General features: G+C 39.3%; 1 protein-coding gene and 1 long non-coding RNA gene across 7 annotated transcripts in view; one reads left to right on the top strand and one right to left on the bottom strand.

Annotated features, from left to right (window-relative positions):
* SEMA3A (semaphorin 3A) overlaps positions 1–21,367 on the bottom strand; it is a 453,431-nt gene that overhangs the window by 185,880 nt on the left and 246,184 nt on the right. For 3 of the 6 annotated variants that reach the window (XM_025449180.3, XM_049096230.1, XM_035701936.2), the window contains exon 3: positions 13,013–13,206. In XM_025449180.3, the coding sequence (XP_025304965.1) occupies positions 13,013–13,124 (112 nt within the window). In that variant the 5' untranslated portion in view covers positions 13,125–13,206. Of the gene's footprint in view, positions 1–6,199; positions 6,298–6,382; positions 6,498–13,012; positions 13,679–21,367 lie in introns of those variants that run through there. The other 3 variants (XM_025449176.3, XM_035701941.2, XM_049096233.1) reach the window with 3 other exon arrangements.
* Positions 3,053–4,712, top strand: LOC118351409 (uncharacterized). Its single transcript, XR_004806854.2, has 2 exons — positions 3,053–3,242; positions 3,614–4,712. It is a non-coding gene; the product is annotated as an uncharacterized LOC118351409 (long non-coding RNA).

Below are 21,367 nucleotides of genomic sequence, written 5' to 3' on the forward strand. Positions count from 1 at the left end.
ACCTTCTATGTACCAAGTCAGTGATTGGGCATCTTACAGCGTATTGTTATTATCCCGATACCAGCCTCCATAAAGTAGCTATTCTCCCACATTAGAGAAGGGCAACCTGAGGTTCATAAAGCCGACAACATGCCACATCCTAACACCTAAAAAATGCCAGAGTCAATTCAATGTTTTCTTCACTATGCTGAGATTCCTCTTGTCCTTGTGAAATCTCTGTTCTAGTAGCTAAATTAGAAAAAGCCACAGATTTTCATTTAGCCAACAAGCCAGGGTTTGAACACTATAAACACAGCATGACTTCCAATTTAAAAACACTAAATAAAGATCATATGTATTATTAAATATATTTATTTTGCACATTCCAAGAATGGAATGTTGGAATTCATTTTACACATTCCAAGAATGTGAAATTTTATTCTTTTGGAAACATGAAAAGGCAGTAAATCTGGCTGTTCAGGTAGGGCACATGAGAGACATTCAGCTATTACCTCTATCTTTTGGTTCCCTATGAAAACTAAATTGCTTGAAAAAGATGGTATAATATGTACACTGGAGAATCCATTCGGGAGAATGAGGCCCACAATGTGTGTTACATGTGGTACACCTCGGTGGTAGAGACTGAGCTCTGTACCAAAGAAACAAATTACTGTAGCATCACTAATTTCACTTCTGTACATGGCATCTGCCTAAAATAATCTAAACAGATTCTTTCAAAACAAATGTGCTAATATTTATAAAGCTGTGGACAGAAATACTGTTAGAGGCTAGACAGTTTTCTCTAATTTGACAGCTAAGGAGCAATGCCAGTGAGACAAGTATTCATCTTATTTCTGATGACACAACATTGAACTAAACAGACACTGACTCTGCCCTGCCTTGCTAAGTGATCTCAGGCATGCAAGAAAAACTTTTTTCTAGTCACTTGGTCCCATTTTGCTGTTATGCTAGAAATCTTTCTCAAGAAGCTGTCTGGATTAGGAGGTTGAATGATAGAGAGAGGATGTGTGCTCTGTTAGAATGTGCCAAGGGAACCTTAATTCTGTTCTGAATAGCCACCTCGGGAAGCAAAAGAAGGCCGAGACTCTATTGAACATGAAGAACATGCAGTGAAAGCAAGAAACTCCATGGCTCTGGGCCAGTGTGTAAGAGCCTAATGGGGAATTGGAGTTTTAGGAGTAGCTGCTTTGTCTGAGCACAGCTTCCAAATCTGTCCAGTTAGAACCAAGTGCATAGCAGTGAATCCCTGTACACTAGCCCAGGAGAAGAAAAAAATCTATTAAAGAAGGATGAGCCCGCATAATATAGTAACCTGAGAACAAAGATGTCACTCTTGATATCTTTGCTCTGCCCAAATAGTAACATTGTGGCAGAGTAAGATATACGCACAACATCTCATCAGAAGTCCTAAATGTGTGCTCCGCCATAAATCTAAGGCAATTTCAAGGAATTAATATGTAATAGAGTATTTTAGGTGGATGGCTGTATCCTAAATGATGCTAGATTGTTGGATTTTAAAATATTATATGAAAACACAAATACCTGCCATTTTCTTTAAATACAACTTGCATTTTTCTGGACATGTGAAAAATGTATTGCTCTGTGTAGATAAGTCAGAGCTACATGCCTACATACGCAGTCTCTGTGCCCCAGGAGAACAAGGTCATTATAAGAGGCCCAATTTGAACTGTAGCCATTTGTTTCAGAATCTTGCTTCAGCATCTCAGATGATGCCTCATTAACTCGGAACTGAAGGCCAGCTACCAGGTTTCTGGATTCCTAAAGCACTGGTTTGCACACACCACTCATTTACAAACTTTAAAAGGTTTCATCATCTACTGTTCAAACCTGAGATTTGCATTTTATAACCTGTTTCAAAATTTTCTATCATTCGATATTTTAACTGCCTCTGCAGCCATAAATGACCTTGCCTCCGATCACGTAGTTCACTTTCTGTAAGGGGCTCTGTCTCACACTCCAATCTATTGTATGTATGGTCTCATCTCTGCTCCTTAGCAATCCCACCTGGAATGATTATCTGCCATCTCCTCACTTATTCCTTCAACCACTTCATGAATTTAATGAGGGGCTATTGTGTGCCAGACTCTATATTTGACTGAGAATAGAAAATGGATAGGGACACCCAGTTGGCTCAGTTGATAGAGCATGTGACTCTGGATCTCGGATTTGTAAGTCAGAGCACCACGTTGGAGGTAAAGATTAGTTAAAAAAAATAAAATCTTAAAAAAGAAAATGGATAATGAGGAGTATGATGTTAAAAAACTGACAATCTGGGTCTTTTCCCCCTCCGAGCGATTAAGTTTCTCCAGGAGAGTTACCATATACTATTTCATATTTTGCCTCTTCAAAAACCTTATGAAAGGAGATACTCAAGTCAATGTTTACTGGTGGGAATGGCATCAGTAAACAGTGAAGCTGGTAAAGGTGCACCCAGGAAGGAAAGTTCACAGGTGTGATGTGGGAAAGTCGGTACCGGGTGGGGGCATGGTTGGGGCTGCAAGGAGCAGAGAGTTTCACTCTCCAGTTACTCCCAGGTGTTACATCACACGCCTAGTTGCAGAAATTTAAAAACTTATTGTTCTTGAATTCTCCAGATCCTCCCCACGCACAATCATTTACTAAATCTAATGTTTCTTTAATATGTCTCATCTTCAGCCTTCTTCTCTCATTTCCATTATCATGGTCCTTATGCAGGGATTAATTTCCTCATATCTGAACAACTCCAAGACCTCCAATTAGTTCCCTCTATGCCCTAGACTCCTTTAAGTTAATCATACTTTTAGGTCAAGCTAAGGAGTTTGGACTTTCATCAGTAACATTTTAAAATAAAGGAAAGGCATAATTAGATTTGAATTTCAGAAAGAATTGTCACCAGTAATGATGGAAAGAAGAGATGGTAATTAAAGGTGGCCATTGCCATAGTAGGGCAAGCAATGATAAGGATCTGACTTAACCTGGAAGGGAGAACAATGCAGATTTAAATGACTCAAGAAATAGAACCCATAGGACATCTAGTTAGATGCGGGGGAGGGGGCAGCGAGGGAATGAGCAAAGATGCTACTGGTCTGGACAACTGGGACAAAATGACAATGTTCTCTGAAACTGGGGATAAGGAGGACAAATACATTTGTAGAAAGGTCAATGCTTACAGCTTTGAACAAGTTGAGTTGGCGTTCCCTGCGAGAGAGATCCAAGTGTAGACATTCTATAGCCTTTGAAGTGTAAGTGACAACACCCCAGAGTTTGTAGCATCTGGGGAAACAGGCAGGGGCGGGGGGCAGATGGGGAAGAGCTCCCTGGGGAGACACTGGTACCGAAATTCTGGTTGTGTGAGCTTTCTGCTTCTGGGTCATCACTTGGGCAACATTCTACATCTCAAGGACCAAGGAGGCTATTTTGTCCTTTAATCAGCATATTTTGTAGGTGTACAGCTGAGGCAAATGGACTAAAATTATGGGAACCACAACCTCTGTACTCACACAATGTCTAGTTTAGATCATTAGGTACATGCATGGAGAAGGGGGCAATTTGCTGAAAATTTTAAGTGGCATGATTACCTAATTAAGAAATTATCATTCTGTTTGCTCTTCAGGAGACCCATCTGATAAAAATGAAAAGTTCTAAACCTCTTCCTGAGAGAAATGTAATGGCTTTTAATTTTTGAGGCCTAGAAATTTTTCCATAGTTCCCAGGGGGGCGGGGGGTTAATAGGATTTTCTTTCAAAAGGAGAGGCTTGAACAAGACTTATTTGGAGAAGACAAGAAGATACTGGATGAAGACTTTTTCTCGGGCAAAGATGGGGATGGAGGATAGGGGAGGATCGGGGAGGACAGTGGCCCGAATCAGTTGAAAAAAGATGGTATCTTTGAAATCTGGAAAAAGGGAGGACTACTGTATTGGGAGAATCTGTGTCCTGCTCATGCCGTGCACTCTCGAGGTGGAACAACCTGAGAGCAGAAACACTGTGCATTCTGGTGGAAGCAAGACATTTATGCCACTATGGCCTAGCGCCACCATGCTGGGATGCTCGGTGGAAGGGCCACTGAAAGGGACACGTTGGGACCCTCCTTGAGTAGGGATGCCTGGGAGAGAACGGAGCAGCCCACTAGCCCGCGACGCTGTTGGGCAGAAGGTGCTCTGGGAAGGTCACACACCAAAGCTCAGGGGAGCATAGCCAATCCTGCAGTACCCAGGACCTGACATCAAGCAGAGGGAGAGATCCGCTATTTCTCAGCATTCCACTTCCCACAAAACACGAATATATGTGATTTAGAAAAATAAGGACTTGAATGTAACTTAGCCTGTATTTGTTGTGAATTTACACACACACATACTACATATAAACACAGTGATTTATGGAGTTCATCTATATATAATTTTGCAACTATAATCACACTATGACCAAATTTCCAGAAGTGACCACAAACCAACAACTTTGCCTAATAAATTATGAAGTGACCCAAGATTTTCCAAGGCTGTTTGTTAAAACCAATGTTTTCCTAAGCGAACCAGAGAAACATCCAGAATAACAAAGTACTAAGCAGATTAAAATATATGCAGTATATAACTCTGCGATTAAAGATGGTGCATAACAGGAATACACCATGAAAGGGACATTTTAATACTGATACTCATCATACGGGTGATGTTGGTGTCTTCATATTAAAAACAAACATGATTTATAAAACTAGTAACTGCTTTTTTAAAAGAATTTATTTATTTATTAAAGAGAGACGTGGGGGCGGGTGGGGGGGGGCAGAGACACAGGCAGAGGAAGGAGCAGGCGACTCGATTCCGGGTCTCCAGGATCACACCCTGGGCCAAAGGCAGGTGCTTAACGACTGAGCTATCTGGGCTGCCCAAGTAACCGATTTTTTCACAAATTATTGGAAGAATGGTTAACAAAATAATAAAGCAGAAAAAAATAGGAAATAGGAAAACAAGAAGAAAACTGCATTCTAATCCAGCAGATTTTCTGATCTCGGGGAATTACGCTCACAGCGTTTCCACACTGGGGAACTGAACTCAACTTCCCCTTCTTTCTTCCATGGGTTAGAAAGCCGCCTGGTGCCCGGTCAACGTGCTTTGCAGACAAATCCCAAGGGCAGACCGGCCCTGGGGTCCATGGAAAAGCTCTGACAAGTGGGGATCGCTCGGGCCGACCTCGTTTCTGGTCAGGTGCAGAGCGGCGCAGACCGGGCCGCGCTCCCAGCCTGACGAGGGGCCGATCTGCTCGGCGTCACACCCGGGGCACAAGGGTCGTCGCCGTGCGCCGCGCCAGAAGCTTCGGGAAGATCCGCGGTCTACCGGAAGGAGAGCCGAGTCCCAAGAGCCAGGCGCGGGGGGCGGGGCTCCCGACCGCGCTTCTGCCGGTCAGTGTCCGCGTCGCCCGAGGTCCGCCCCGCGCACCCGTCAGCCGCAAGGTCCACGGCCGCCTCCAGGGAGGCTCGGGCTCCCGCGGAGCCGCTGCACCCAGGCGCCTACTTACTCGAGAAGCCGTCACGCGCCGTAGTGTTCTGTGGGGCCGTGTGCGCTTTACACTCAGAATACAAGCAAAAGTATTACGGTAACGGAATTTGTAAGTGAAACACGAAACGCCAGCTGACGAAAGCCTAGGCGCACGGGGACGGACTCTTGCGGGATGAGCACAACACGCCCAGTTTATTCACTTGAAACTTCAAGTCTGAAGATAAAAACCTTACGATTGCTAACGCACGTGCTAGGATCCCCAAGCGCCCGCCTACTTTTGCTTTGACCTCAGGTCCGAACGACTGTCCCGGCTTCCCCCAAATCCTCCCTCCCGGGCGGCCCGGACGCCCTAGCCCCAGCGCCGGCACAGCGGCTCGTGCGCGCAGCTCCGCACCCGGCCGTCCCTCCCGCGGGCTCTCCTCCTCCCCGCGGACCCCGCCGGCCCCGAACCGCCGTCCCGCCCCCGCACCCCGGCCCCTCGCTCCCCGCGCTCGCACTCTCGCTGCGTTGGCGAGTGTTCCCCACGAGGCTTGGACCCAGGCCCTGGCGTTGAGGCGAGCTGCCCGCGCTCCTTCCGGGCTGTGCGCCTCCCGGCTCCACGACCGAAGAACCGCAAGCCCTCCGGTGGTCGCCCACGACACGACCCAGGTCCTCGCCGGGCTGCGGACCTGCCAGCCTTAGGGCCGCGCGATCCTCCCCGCGTCTTACCCACGTGACCGGATGCCAGGCGCCTCGTCGGGGGCACGCTGCGTTCACAGTGGATCCGGCCTGTGGCGCCGCGCGGCCCTCACCCCGTCCGCACACTTCCGGGGGGCCCGCCTCACACCCTCTGCACACTTCCGAGGGGCCCCGCCTCAGCCCATCCACACACGTCTGGGCACACCAACTCACCCCGTCCGCACACTTCCGGGGGCCCCGCCTCACACCCTCCGCACACTTCCGGGGGCCCCCGCACACTGGCAGGCGGGCCCGGGCCGAGCCGACGTACGGCGCAGGCGCGTCCTGTCCGCTCTTGCTTACTAAAGAGGCGTTTCGCGCTTCAGAAGCCACGCGCGTCAGAGGGGCCCGGAGTCGGCCTTCGCGCCTCGCCGCTGAGCGCCAACGCTGCGCCCGAGCCGACCGGCCTTGGGGCCGCCAGTGCGGCGCCGCGGGACCGGCTCCAGCCGCAGGCCCTGCAGAGGCCCCGACCGGTGGGCAGCACGGCTCCCGCGGTTCCCGGACGGGGCCCCCGGGGGCGCCGCTGCGGCGGATCCAGGGCGTCCCTGTGCCGCGGTCAGCGCCCCCGGCAAACCTGGCAGGTGCAAGGATGCCCCGAGGCTGCGCTCTCCAAGTCTCACCTGAAGCTTGGAGAAAAGACTAAGACGACAGAATCGCGTTGCTGCTTCCCGTCCGCCCCTAGCCGGCGGGTCTGCGCGCGGCAGGCCTCCTCGCCCTGCGTTGGACGGAGCCCAGCTTTGCTGCTGTTGGGCAATAGTGTGTGAATTCCCTATTTATACCGATGTTTATGTCTTGGCAACAGAAGGAGATAGTAACGGAGCCTTCGGACTTCTTCATGTCAGATACAATTTATTGATTCTTCCTTATGTTTAATTATGATAATAATTTAAAACAACCCACAAATCAGAAGGAGTCACTCTTAAAAATACACGGAATGTGATTTACTAAACATTTTACGGTCCGGGTTAGCTAGTCTGCCATGGGGACGGCTGGCAGCAGTGCCGCGGCAGGCTGCATCGTTTCTGCTACGAACATTCTTTGATTCAGACTTAAGAAATATATATGAATGTATATAGAATACTTATTATACATACAGACACATGAAACTGCCTTTCCACCATTCTGATTGTTCGGGACTACTGGTCCCTATCTGAGTTAAAAAATACTCTGTATTTGCTTCCAACAACCATTTACTTTTCTAGGATCCAGCTGTACCAGTAAATGTATGCAAAGAACCTACCGAAATCTTGAGCAAATTGCATTTTAACTAATGCTTCTGCTTTCTGCATGTTACATCTCCTGACTTACGCCAGTTTTTCCACACTTGGCCTCCACACGTTGCCCTGTGTATATTTATCCTAGCAGCCTGCCCATTCCAAACTAATGAAAGAGCTGTCACAAATTGCTAGTGCCACCTATTAGTGGAAGCATAGAACTGCAAATCATGATGATTCCTTTAAATAGCACCTTAGAAGTCCTGAAGGGTAAAACCTATCCCAAGACTCACACTTGTTGTAATTTATGTTTACAGCTGCTGGTCTTTTTAAAATAAGCTTTCACTGCATGCACTAAACTTAGATGCTGTCATGAGTTTTGGAGCTTTTACCTACAACTTTGCACTAATGGATCAATTTATATAGATTTTTTTTCATACAGGTTTGATACGTGAATTCATATGTAACTCTCTATGATAAAATATCACAACTTTGAAAACAAATGCTGTTAGTGATTGATTAAAAATTTACTTCGCTACTGGTTTCTCTGGAAGCTTTTAGTACAATTGAAGAATAAGTTCTATTCATCATAGTCCTGACTTCAGATACAAAATTCTCCAAAATATGTAAAGGTGTAATATTTTGGCCTTTGAACTGTGACGTGTAGGGGTATCACTGAAGTTTAAATGAGAAAAACTGGGTTAAGAAGTTAAGCCACAAAATTTCTTATTGCCGACTTAAGTTCATGATAACTTTATAAGCTAAAGTACATATCTGAAATACAATGATACATTCACACTAAGCATAAATAGATTATAATCTATAATCAAAAGTTTACATTTATTTCCTTACTAGGAACATAAAGATCATATTAATTAATTTTAATTAAATTTATTCTTGAAAGATCTTTCATCTGCATGAATGTTTGAATATAGAATTTAAATGTAATTAAACAAAAATTGTAACATTTTTGTTAATTATGTTGTTTGATTTATATGTGATAATTGCAAGTAAGAAAACAAAGAGAAATTAGTTATCACAGATCTCTCTATACATCTATTTACTTGCCTAAATATTCATGTTTTAGTAATAGAGTCACGGAAATAATTTATTCACGTCAGTAGTGGAGTCTTGGAAATAATTTAACAACATAAAAAAGTTAGAACTGGAAAAATTATCTCTTCAGTATTCAGGTTTATTTAAGCTAGTAATAACTGAATACCATTATCAAAATTTGGTGGGTTAGAGTTTTGTGGTGTCAGTTATTTTCCTGCTTGCTAAAAGTCTGCACTGTATAAATTATTATTTCAAAGCCCAATCAGGATGGCAGCTTTATTCAGAGAAGCCACAAACAGGAGACTTTCACTAGCCCTCATTTGATCTGACCAGCATTGGATCACAAGGTGTGTGACGGAGCATCTTGTTTTATTTCTCATTATTTTGCCAGAAGATATTTGTTGAGTAGGTGAATATACATTTCTAGTTTTTAGTGTGTTTAAATTGAAGATTTCAGATTCAAAACATGATTTTTAAAGTTAACAATTTGAGAAGAAAAGGCCATATTAAATAAGAATCAGTAAGTCAGAAACCTTATGTCAAACATGCAGTGACTATGGGAGAAAAAATATTGCAATGATTTTATAACTTCTTTGTTCTGAGTGTGTGTGGTAGAGCTATTCTCTACCTTTCATAGAAACTTTTCTTTTTAGCTCTGAGGAGATTATTAGTATAAGACATATTCCATCCTATACAGTCATATGAGTCTTGAGATAGTCATGAGGACTTTTCAGGGGACCCAAAACATCTTGCCCACTCTAAAATAATATATAAATACATAATTTCAAATATGAAAATCATTGTAAACCAGTAACAATTTTGTTTGTACAGCATTCGTATAGTTCAGAATGTGTAGGTTGTCAAGATTAGTTTTCTCAGCTATAAAACATTAATATAAAGTTTTGTCATTAAAATATACTCATATATTCATATATACACACACATATATATGTAGGTATGCGTGTATCTGTGTGCTCTAGTAGAAGTAAAGAAAAATCTCTAAAAAGTCAACAAGTTTAATTAGTAAATCATTACTCGCATTTTTTAACTCTAGAGTGATCATAACGTACTGAGCAATGGGGAAAAAAACTTGTAAATTTTATTTCATAATTTTTAATTAAATGTTATCTTCTGTTATCAGAAAGATACATGTGAGAATTTTGATTTGACTGATAATTTCATTGTTGTGATAATTAAATGACTCTTGAGGGGGGAGCTTTACAAAGTATAAAAAGAAAGCCTTTAAAACATTTATTTAAGTGCTATTTACTGAGTCCTCCCTCTGCAAGTAAAGTTAAAGGCATTGATTTAACCTTTGGATTCACATGATCACCATTCAGACTTGCATGTGTCTTTGATTTATCCTAAAACTGAAGCACACAATGTCCTGGAAAAGCTCATTACACTGAGTGATGGAACATTTGTCATTTGTTTAAAACCCCAAACCTAATTTATTTCCTTGTGATTTCCATAGGTTTTTCTGCAGTCTTCATGGTGCCACACATTCCAAAAGGAAGATTATATGATAGTCTGGTTTTTCATGAGAAAAGTGAAATTTGACTAGATTTGAAGGAGAAATAAACAGTTATGCATCAATTTTAAAAAGAAGCATTTTACAGTTTAGCTACATTACATATATTTAAGGAAGGCAAAAGTATCTCTGAGTGAATGTTCCTTGAGGATAATTTGTATGTGACTGCTGAGATTTACAGAGTTCTCACATTTGCTTCCCCCACAAGGATTCTAAATCAGATTGGTTCAGAGGAAAAGCCAGCATACCCCCATTTTTCTAATATTATCACTTCTCCAGATGGTCCTGAACACATCTATTCAATGCCTTTTCCTAGAAAGTAAAGAGGTACCTTATTAGATATATATGTACATCCACTACAAAGGCTGCCTTCTTGTTTTTCTTTTTTTCTTTCTAATTTAACATATCAAATCTCTTTCGTTTCCTACTAGGCAAGATGACAAGTGGAAAGTCAGCACAGTGATTGCACGAAACTTTGTCTTAGCAACCTGAGCAATGAGAGAGTTAATGGTGGATCTTTGAAAACAAGTGACCATGGGAAATTAGGGTTGGCAGGGATTTAACTCTTCATGAATCACGCTGGAATATTTTTAAGGGCAAAGCAGTGGATGTTTTAACTGTGTTTGACATCTAATTAAGGAGAAAAAAGGAGTAGCTAAAAAAAAAAAATTTTCTATTATAGTTTAGAAACAAAGTACTGACAATTGGCTACCAGGCATTTGCTTTGGCAAAACAAGTGTACATGTAGAGAGAAAAAGGTAATGACAGACCAATAAAATGACAGAAGAAAAATTGCTTGGGCCATTCCTTTTATTCTTCATGTTGTTGTTCATTTCACAGTTTATTTTACCAAATTGCCAAGCACTAGGTATTTCAATAGAATTGTTATGTAGGTGTGGGGCTGTTCAGATTAAAAAAAAAAAAAAAAAAGAACTCAGAATAATTCTATTGGATACCATAGCTACAAGGAGTTTATAAAGACTGTCCAATATTAAAAAAAATTTAAAAAAGACTGTCCAATATATACATTTTGTCAATATACACAAGACAAATTTATAGCCTGTACACATATCAAAGGTATCAAAGGACTATTCTAAATAAATACTGTTTAGTATATAAAAAGGACTGGTACCTCTTCTATAATGGAGAGTAAATCAATCTATATTGCCATGGAAATAAAATTCTTGTGAAATAAACATATTTCTCAAATCTTACTTATTTTACAATTTATTTAGCATCTAATAAACAAGTATCTCCAAATCTAGTAGATCTTTAAATTGTTTTTCATGTTTCAAATTTGTTACTCTAAGATTATAGCATATACCCATCTGCATCTTTGAGAAGTAAAGTTGCATGTGAAACATACTCATAAGGCATATAAACTTGAATAAAATCAACCATCACCCTAATATTATTTGATGGCCATCCTCTCATCAAAGAATTAAAATGGAAAGCAAAAAAATGAAGAAAATACAGATGCCACAATATCATATACTATAAAAATAACTTAAAGGCAATAACTAGAGATATAATAGCGATTAGGTTAAATATTTAATAGGGGCTATGTAATTTTTTAAAATCTTGCATGATAAGCACAATTGCAGTTGTTTATGTTTTAAATCCATTCCCACTTTAATAACTAGGAAACTATTATACCAACAATAAATATATCTAATGTATTTTATCTAGCAAGTATTAATTCCAAATAAGCACATTTAATAGGTGTTGAATTTTCTAACCCAAAGTGTGAAAATTACATCTCTCTTTCCTATTTGCGGTCCTCATTCACACTAGAGCATTCAGAAAGAGATGTGCCCCATCATGTGAGAATTAAAGAATATGTTTCTGGCATAAGAGCAGTGTGCAGTAGACAGACATCTCTACAGATAGAGTCAATGATTTTCTTTTACATTATAGGCTAAAAACAGAATATAATTGAAGCTTCCCGCTGCCCCACCCCCAATTCCCGAAATCTGAGAATCATAAGAAAGCAACACCTTAGGGAATAAAAGTACTTGAGTTAAAACATTTTAATCTCCAACTCCATCTTACTAATATCCCAGTTATGTAAACATTCTCTTTCATTAAAAGTTTTATGTATATATAATTTTCAATCTGTGTTACCATTATTTGATACCTCTATCTATAAAATGTATCTAAACAAATGTAGAACAAATATTTTCTTTAAAGTCCTCATTAAGAACAAAGCATATGCATTAAATTGTAACCAAATAAAGTAGAGCAACCATGTGATAAAGCTTTTTGCCTTTCTTAAATTTATACTCTTTGAAAAGAAGTTCAGACAACTAGCTGTACAACCAAAAAGTAATACCTCCTCAATTCTCACTGAAGTACATATGGAATTAAATAACATTATATTTCAAAGGCTTTAGCTTTACACCAATTAGCCAAATACAGTCTTTTGTACAATCATAACACTGTGGAAAAACTAGTCTGTTCCCTCCAGTTTATATTCTCTTGGCAAACCATGATCTACTGCTTATGTTAAGCATCTGATTGTCAGATTTGAACAAACTGAATATTCATGATGATGATTAACCATTTAGTGCCTAAAACTAAGAAAATACAATTTATTATAACAATTACTCTAGGTGAAGCATTAACATCTACAAAGGGACTGTTTCTGCAATCATGTTTTTTTTAAAGCTATTTTCATAGAAGTAGAGTCAGAAAAATTAACAGAACATATGATCACATATACAGATCAGCATTTACCAGGCATTCAGCTCCTCTCTGCAAATGTGATTAAATGTTCTTTGTTTGCATTTAAATTGTCATATATCAAAAAGGAGACACGCTTTTATAAAAAAGTGTTTAAATCATCTCAGAAAGACACACACAATCACGTAGGTTTCCCAGGTTAAACTAAAGGTTTTATGGCTTGGGTTGGGAGGGAGTTCAAGGAATGAAAAGGCGGGGTGTGGGGGGGGGGCGGGGGGGCATGACAAAGCTAGCCAAAATAAAAGAAAAATAAAGATTTACCTTTGTAGGATAATTTCAGCCTTGGCACATTGTTCTTCCCATTTTGATAGTTTGCTGTCGCTGTAAGTAATACTCCCCAGAAAAGACAGGCAATCCTAGCGAGCCAGCCCATGCTGCAGACGCTGTGGGTCCCTCTGCTGCTTCAGCCTTCCCTCCTGTATTGTGCGGCCAGAGAAGTTCAAACAATCTGGGAACTGGAGGTAACAGGTGATTTAGGTCAGTTTCATTCATAAATGCAGACAATCAAGACCTCACGGCAACACTAACACCTCTTCTTCTGTAACAGTCACTGAAGCACAGAAACTTCAAACCCTCCAAAAAAAAAAAAAAAAAAAAAAAAAGAAAGAAAGAAAAGAAAAAAAAAAGAAAAAAAAATCGAGCCAGGCACCGGATAATGAGGCACAACTGTTGTGTGGAAAGAAAAAAAAAATTAACAAGGGCTGCTGCAGTGGTGCTTAAGAAGCAGTTCCTTTTATCTAGGCTCTTCTGATAGCCGGTGGCGGACTCTAATCCTGCTCTCTGCTTCATTCGGCTCCGGGGAAGCAGAATGAAAGGGAAAGAGAGAGAGAGAGAGAGAGAGAGAGAGGCAGGCACCGTGAGCAGCGCGGACTTTTCCTGTACACATGTAGGGAGAGATGACACAAGATCCCACAGACAGGTTTTCCCAACACTCACTAGACTGGCTGACAATGGGAGAGCAGTCGAGCTCAACCCACTCCCCTTCCCTCCTGTCACACAACACATGCAAAAAACATCTCCTGGAGATTAGAGCCGGGAGCAGAGCCCTCCAGCGTGCCTGTGAAAGGCATGTAGCTATAAATTTACTTCCCAAGGCACGCGTTGTTTTATAGCCATTTTTAGGTGCAATTTTGATTAAAAAAATCTGAATTCTGCTACCTACATAATTTACAACGGACACTCATGATAGAATTCCTTTGAACTTGTGCATCGTGTGTGTGCGTGTGCGTATATACACCTATAGATACGTACACGTATGCATATGTGTGAATGTCTGTATATCTTATTCACCATTAGAACTTTAACCACTGAAGGTCTTAAAGCCTTGTGAGAGATCATTCCCTCTTCCCAACAAACCCCCTTCCCCGCCCCACTGCAATTTCAGTGAAGAAATTCCTGGTAAAGCCCATTTCAACAATCAGCTCAAGACAAATATAGGTCCACTGAGAATTACAAATTACAACTCAAAGGGATACTCAGAATTTAAAAACATCTACGGATTTCCAGCTTCTGGAATGCTCTGGCTAACATTTGTAATGCATCACATCTCATTAATTAAAGCCACTTCCCTAGTTTTGGTTAAAGGGCAGAGGAGGATGACAAAGTTCACAAAAGTCCCTGCTGAGTGTCAAGGACCAACATAAAGAGAGTATCTCTGGGTCTTCCTGAGCTGGTGAAGGGTTACTAAATTTTCTGTGCACACAAATGCTTGGATTCAGGCAGTCATACAGACACCATTAGTTTGTTCCTAAATAGGCATTTTGTCTGAGGTGTTTCAATTTCCTCCTCTATTTTTCTTTCGATTTTCCCCAAAGCTGATATGCTGATAACCCTATCAGGGGGGTGTTACATAAAAGTTAATAGGACACAACTTTCCCTTCTTTACTCCTCCACAAACAATCTCTGTTCTAACTCCCCTCCTCCCCTCAGCACAATTGAAATACAGAAGAGCGAACTCTACTCCCAGAGTATGGAAATTACTCCACTGAAAGAAGAGGGTGAGTCTTCCAATTACAAACATAAACACTTACTGAAGTGGCTTAGCATTCTTAGGAAGAAAGATCTAGCAGTGCCACTACAGCTTTCATGACTGAAGTCTACAGACCAATAGGGAGGAAGCAGCTTCCTCTCCCTCCTTCCTCTTCCTGTGTCTCTCACTGTCTCTGTCTCTCTGTCACTATCTCTGTCTCTCTGTGTGTGCGTGTGTGGGTGGAGGAGGAGGAAGAGGATGAAGAGGATTTAAAGGGAGAAGGCGGGAAGGGGTGGAGGGAGTCTCTCTACTTCACTAGATTGATTCATCAAACGGACCGTATTGTATTTGTCAGTTTCCGCAAGCCTATTGATCAGTCGGTATTGTTAAGAAAATAAAATCCAAAAATAATGTTGATTTTACTGATTCCAACACTTGTTATCCTGAGCACTTTTCACGCTCTAGGCAATGGATTAAGGCTACAAACAAGAGGCTTGTCTGTCTTCCATGGATTACTCTCTATAGACATTTATTCTACAGAAGAATTCGTGTTACTTTGGGATTATTTAGAGGATTGGACTAATGAATTATCCTTTTGAAATATCACATGTAATTAGTTTAAGTACTTTAAAGAGTTGCACCATTTTCATTAATATATATTTTAAATGTCTTTAAATATTTATTTTTTCTCCAGCTCTCATTACCTAGGGTAGGGGAACAAGTTTATATTTGTCAAAACTAAACAGGATAAGCAAATTTAGAAATGTATCCATTTCACTTGCGTAATGTCTAATTCTGAAACATTTTGATGTGTTCCAGGAAAAATGAAAGGTTGTAGGTAAAATTCAGATAAAAGAGGATCAGAATTGACTCCATGGGGAAGAAAGACATTCAATCTGGATTTTGAACCACAAAATCAGGACAGAGTTATTTAATTTTGTAAAACAAGTCATTTAAATTAACGTTGAAGTCTGGAATTTGGTAGCACAGACACCCCATGTTTAGATACGTGCACATAACTAAAAAACCCCCCACTTTCATATATTTATTTATATTTGATATTTTTCTTACCCTCTATTTTTTTTTATAATCTCTGTGTCTTTTCAAATGTTTTAAAGTTAGTCAATTCACCTTCACATTTGCTTATCTGTGGACCTTTTTTATTTAAAAAGTATGAAACAGTAAATTCTTTGGGTAAGCATAACTGTGCTAGACTGATTAAATTATAAATTAATAGAAAAGTGTAACCACACCATAAATAGTGCAACTGTGATTTAAAAAAAAAAAAAGAAGAAGAAAAAAAAAAGGAAAGGAAAGGAAAGGAAAGGAAAGGAAAGGAAAGGAAAGGAAAGGAAAGGAAAGGAAAGGAAAGGAAAGGAAAGGAAACTTCTGGAAAATATGGGAGTGTTTAGAATCTATATTTCTACCTCTTCCAAAGTCTTTGACTTTTGTCAGGGTTCAAGTTGTTTTCAACTTTTTTCTATAGCCATAAATATGGAAAGGACAATGAAGGTTAAACATATTTCTCTGCTGAGGTAGATAGAGGTGGGGTGGACCTGGGTGGGTGTTCATCAGAACTTTTCAAAATCTTGCTGCGTATGTGAAGCAGGGGTTTTGATTAACCCCCCCGAGGAACATCACTTCCTGCTCTGACAACGTGTGGCCTCAGCCCTGGCACCATCAAGCCTGCTGTATTTGTCACCTTAGCCACTAATGTTAGTGCATCATTTGCTGCTCTTTAAAAGCCAGAAGTATTATACTGAACTTTTCGCATTAAATTTTATTTAAGGCATTAATGAAAAATCTTATTTTGCTTTTTTCTCAAAGTCTAGGTTATATATCATGTGCTCTTATTAACTTTACTTGCAAGTGAATCTCTAATAGCTTTTTAAATTTCAACTTTTCAGACATGAGCAACTAGTACTAAAGAGTCAAATTTGAGCAGGTGCTTACTATGATGATCATGCTGCTGTATACATTTCTGTCAAATAAATCAGCAGTTTTTAACCTCACCCCATTCCATATTGAGATGGATTACAAAGACTTTGGAGTGAGAGCGACAGTTTTCTGGGTGGTGTACTTGATTTTCTAGAGAAACAACACTTTCAACTTCCCAACAGGTTGGTTAAGTTTTGTTTTTTCCCCAAACACCTGTGTAGTCATAAAAGATACATACTAAAGCTTTGCTCTATTGAAAATATATTTTTGATCTTTGCATGTATTGGATAAAACCAATGTGATATTTTTTAGATGTCTGTTCTCTATATTTTATTTATTATGAAACAAATTGGGATGGCAATCAACACTGTAATTTAAGAGCAGAAATTACTGTTCTAATTTGTGAGATGGTATTCCACGTATTTCCTCAGGTTAGGGATACCCTGGATCTTTCTGAGTGGTAGGTGAAAACTCTTCCTATATTTGTGCCTTAAAAGAATATAAGGAGAAATATAATGTAGATGTATTTAAAAATTTACACTTTGGTAAACACACCGGCCTCTCTGTAATCCCACTCTAGCCCTGTTTTATTGTGGTTGGCTGGAGTACTGCTCCCAAAGTGTAGGTCTCTGACAGAGGTAGAGAAGTAGATGACTTCTTAAGATAAATAACTGAGTCAAGAATTTTAGAATGACTTGGCTAACCACCAGTTCCCCTAAGAAGGAAACCAATACTAAAAACTGACAAGTTTTTGGTACCCTTCTCAAGGTGTTACTGAACTGAGTCACATAAAAACAAAAACAAACCCCCCCGTGATATTAGTTTCCATCTAACATCTTCTATTTCTTTTTTTTTTTCTTCCAGGGATGCTTCATCACTATATGAGAAAGGCCTATGATCAACAGAATTATAGCAAATGTCCTAGCCGAACATTTGTCCTTGCTCTGACATCTCATGTTGGAAATTCATTTTTGATGAGGGTTTTTCTGGTAGAGGGAATTTGAAACCTTTTCTTTTTCTAAAAAAGAACTGTGTGGGTGAAAACATTCTTTTAAAGATCAGAAGACATCTTATTAATTGGGCAAACTAAATAGTTGATGCATTATTTGTTCTAGCCAAAAATGATAGATTTAAGAACTCCTGCAGTAGTCGCTGGGAGCCGGGGGTGGCAGGTTAAAAGCAGTATTTAAGAAATTAAGTTAAAATTTTCAGAATCTGACCCTTGTGAATGATTTTAGTATAAGCAACATGTGAAAGCGTGAGTTGAGAGGAGGAATTGGTAAAAGGCAATGGGAATTCACTCTAGGGAAGCATTACCTCTTCCCTAGTACTCTACACACCTCTCCTGCCCCCCTCCCTATGCCCATAAATGGAGATTTCGGGAGAATAAGCTCATCCCTCCTCTGGAGTGATTTTCTAACAGTTTGGGGCAGAGAAGATAGTTCTGTGTTTTCTCTTGCGGCAGCAATGTTCATGATACTCTAAGGGAAATGGTGACTCAAATGACTCCTTGTTTTTCAAATGAATTGAAGTAATAAATGTTAGATCAATTCAGGAGACCAGAAACTGGCCAGTCACAGTATTTGTGGCTGCAGATTTCGAGAAAAGTTTAGACAATTAAGAGTTTCAGAAATGATCGAGGAAGTTCTTGAATGGTAAGGTGAGGTGGTAACTGCCCTTGCTTTAAGAATCTGATTTCCAGGGCTGGTAGGTGAGTTTTGTTGGGTTACCAAGTTTGCATGGGGGATGGAAAAGAGTGACAAAAAGAGATACGTGACATTTCGTTTATGGTTAGTATCACAGTTGCAGAGAAGCCAAAATCCAGTAATTAGGAACATAAATGATAATTTTTTTCAGTCTCTTTTCTTTTGATTTCTTAAATCCATCAATATTTTAAAATGTTTTAAACATAGGTTTTCTTTTCCATCAACTTAAGGAGCCTGTCATCTCTTACAGCTTCTTTATCAGATTATCTGATAAGTGAATGCAGTGGCCCTGGATATTAGCATATTGAAATAACAAAACAATGAAAATATCAAAATACCTGTCTTTCTTTCTTTCTTCTTTCTTTCTTTCTTTCTTTCTTTCTTTCTTTCTTTCTTTCTTTCTTTCTTTCTTTCTAAGTGAGAGTGTCTCCACCTCAACTCAAATGGAACAAGAAAGTTTTCAAGTGAGACAAAAATCCCATTGTTAATACTGATCAGTACAGGCCAGGCAGTGAGGAGGAAAAAATGAGGCGTCCGTAGAATACAAATGAAACGAGCAGGTTGGCTGTTGAGTGTTTCAGAATATGAAGTTATCAATTATTTGCTTTCTGTAAAGGCATATCACACACCTTCCCACTGAATAAATAAATAAGCAGATCTGTACTATATAAACAAGATGAAGAAAGTATGTAGGAGTGTTTTGAGGATTACTTTACATCTGACTCAGGCAAAGCAGATGCATATAGTTTCCTTTTGTTACCCACTGAAAAGACTGTTTCACCTCAGATGTTAAGTTTCCTAAAATCTCTATGTTCTAGGCAGAGGCCTTTTGCTTTTCCTTTTTTTTTTTTTAATGTTTTTAAAGAGTTTGCTGCTGATAATGACAGAGAATAGAAATACTGAAACCTAGAATTAAAGTTCTTTAAAAGGGTTTATTAAAATGGCAAAACCAACTGTCTGGCGGATGGTGACTCAAGATCTACAGTGCATTCTGGTTTTCAAGGGCACAGATTTCTCCAAATTGCAAGAGTTAGGAGTAAAAGACTCCAATTATTTTCTTCTCTTTTCTGTATTGTCTTAAGTGTTAAATGTCATTTGGTCCAGTCTCTGCACCCCCTTTTTCTCTTTTGTGGCATGGGGGTGGGGTTAGAATCATATGCCAGGTTTCATTTCACTGTGTTGGCTACAGGAGCAGCTGTCACCTTATGGGAGAGATTAGGAAATGTCTTGTTTATTAACTAACAATTTATTATGATTATTAATAAAAGATTTATGAAGAAAATTCAAATCATCCCCATTTTTCCTCAGGGCATGCCCATACAATAAATCTCTTTGAAAATCAATCAACATAAATTCATTTTCTCATGCCTGCTATATCGATGAGAAGAGAAATAGCATCCAAGCCCAGCCTTGACTCTTCTTAAATTACAAATCCAAGTTGAAAATGGTTTGACTTGAGGACTTAAATGATAATGTGATTATTCCCATGATTGGTTTTTATCAAAGTTGATACATGGCTTTGGTAATTTAGAGCACTTCAAATACCCCCAAATATCTAACAGGGTGAATATTATAAAACTCCTTTTGAGGCATAAAAATAGTAACCCTAATTTTTTTTGAACTCACAGTTTTTAATAACAAGTGAGTTTATTTCTCATTGTGTAACTTTGTAGAAATGCCATTTGATTTTTTTTTGTGTTGATAGAATCAGATAGTTTGGTGTTTAGCAATCTCATTTGACACATTAAATAATTACTACAGATTTAATGATGCTGTGAAACCTATTTCAATTCTGTTAGGCCAAAATAAAAATGTTTAGAGAAATAAGAAAACTAAATATGAATGAATCAAGCTAAACCTGCTAATCTATTTCTTGGGCTGTCAACATGAGTTCCTAGGCACTTGCCACTGTGTGTAACTCGGTAAACCTAAGATAGTTCCAGAGATGCGATTTTAAATGGACTCCTTATACTTTACTTTCAAATCCAGGACCTGTGAAAACATTTTACTTACCATATTTTTTGCATCATTTCTTTTGTATTTACCCATCCATTCGACAAAATTTTGAGAATCACATAGATCTCAATCACCGTGATTTACAAAACAAATCCCAAGTTTTTCGAGAACAGTGATATATGTATTCCCAGTAACCAGTGCCAATTTATCTTTATTTTTTGGTAACTTTCTAGCACAAAGCATAAAAACTGTCTACAAAGCTTTCTGTACCTATTTTGGCCAAGAGTGCTTGCTTGCTTGCTTGCTTGCTTGATTTATTTATTTAAAATATAGTTCTACTGCTATTTTCTTTTCGTCAAATCCTATATCTGTTTTCATTCCTCATACACTCTCTTCTCTGTTATTGTTGAATACCCTTGCTGATGACAGATTGTCTACCTATTTTGTTGGATTACTTATGATTATAGGCTATTGTATGCCCCTAAAGTTAATCTGCCTCTATCAGGATTTTGCATTAAGGACTCAGGATTAAGATCGCTTTTTAACTTCCTTATAAGTTCTTTCAGTACACTCTAATCTCACAAAAGAACAGAAACTTTTAAAATTATATTTTCAGTGCTCGGCATAGCATTCAGCACAGACTAAAGTTTATATATTAACTAATGGATTAATTAATTAATCAATTAATTAATTAAAGTGTACAAGGAAATATATCCTAGATACTTAAAATATTGTGGCCCAGAAATCTCAGAACCTTAATAAATAATTTGGTAAAATTATTTATTTGCAGATATAATTGCACTAGTTTTCCATGCTCTGATATTAGGATGCATTGGAGTGTAGACAGTAGCATTACAGAGTTATAATTTGCTCATTTAAAATGCTGCTAATGTAATGATATTATAGCTCATAAAAGAGAATATCTTTGGCTTCTCCCTCAAAGCATGGGAAATGTCACTGTTTTAGTATTATTATTATTTTTATACAGTTACATATTTCTTTTCAGATTAAAGACCTTTCTTTGGATTTCCTTAGCTGCAAATGATT

This window comes from Canis lupus, chromosome 18 (genome assembly GCF_003254725.2).
Source record: "Canis lupus dingo isolate Sandy chromosome 18, ASM325472v2, whole genome shotgun sequence".
NCBI lineage: Eukaryota > Metazoa > Chordata > Mammalia > Carnivora > Canidae > Canis > Canis lupus.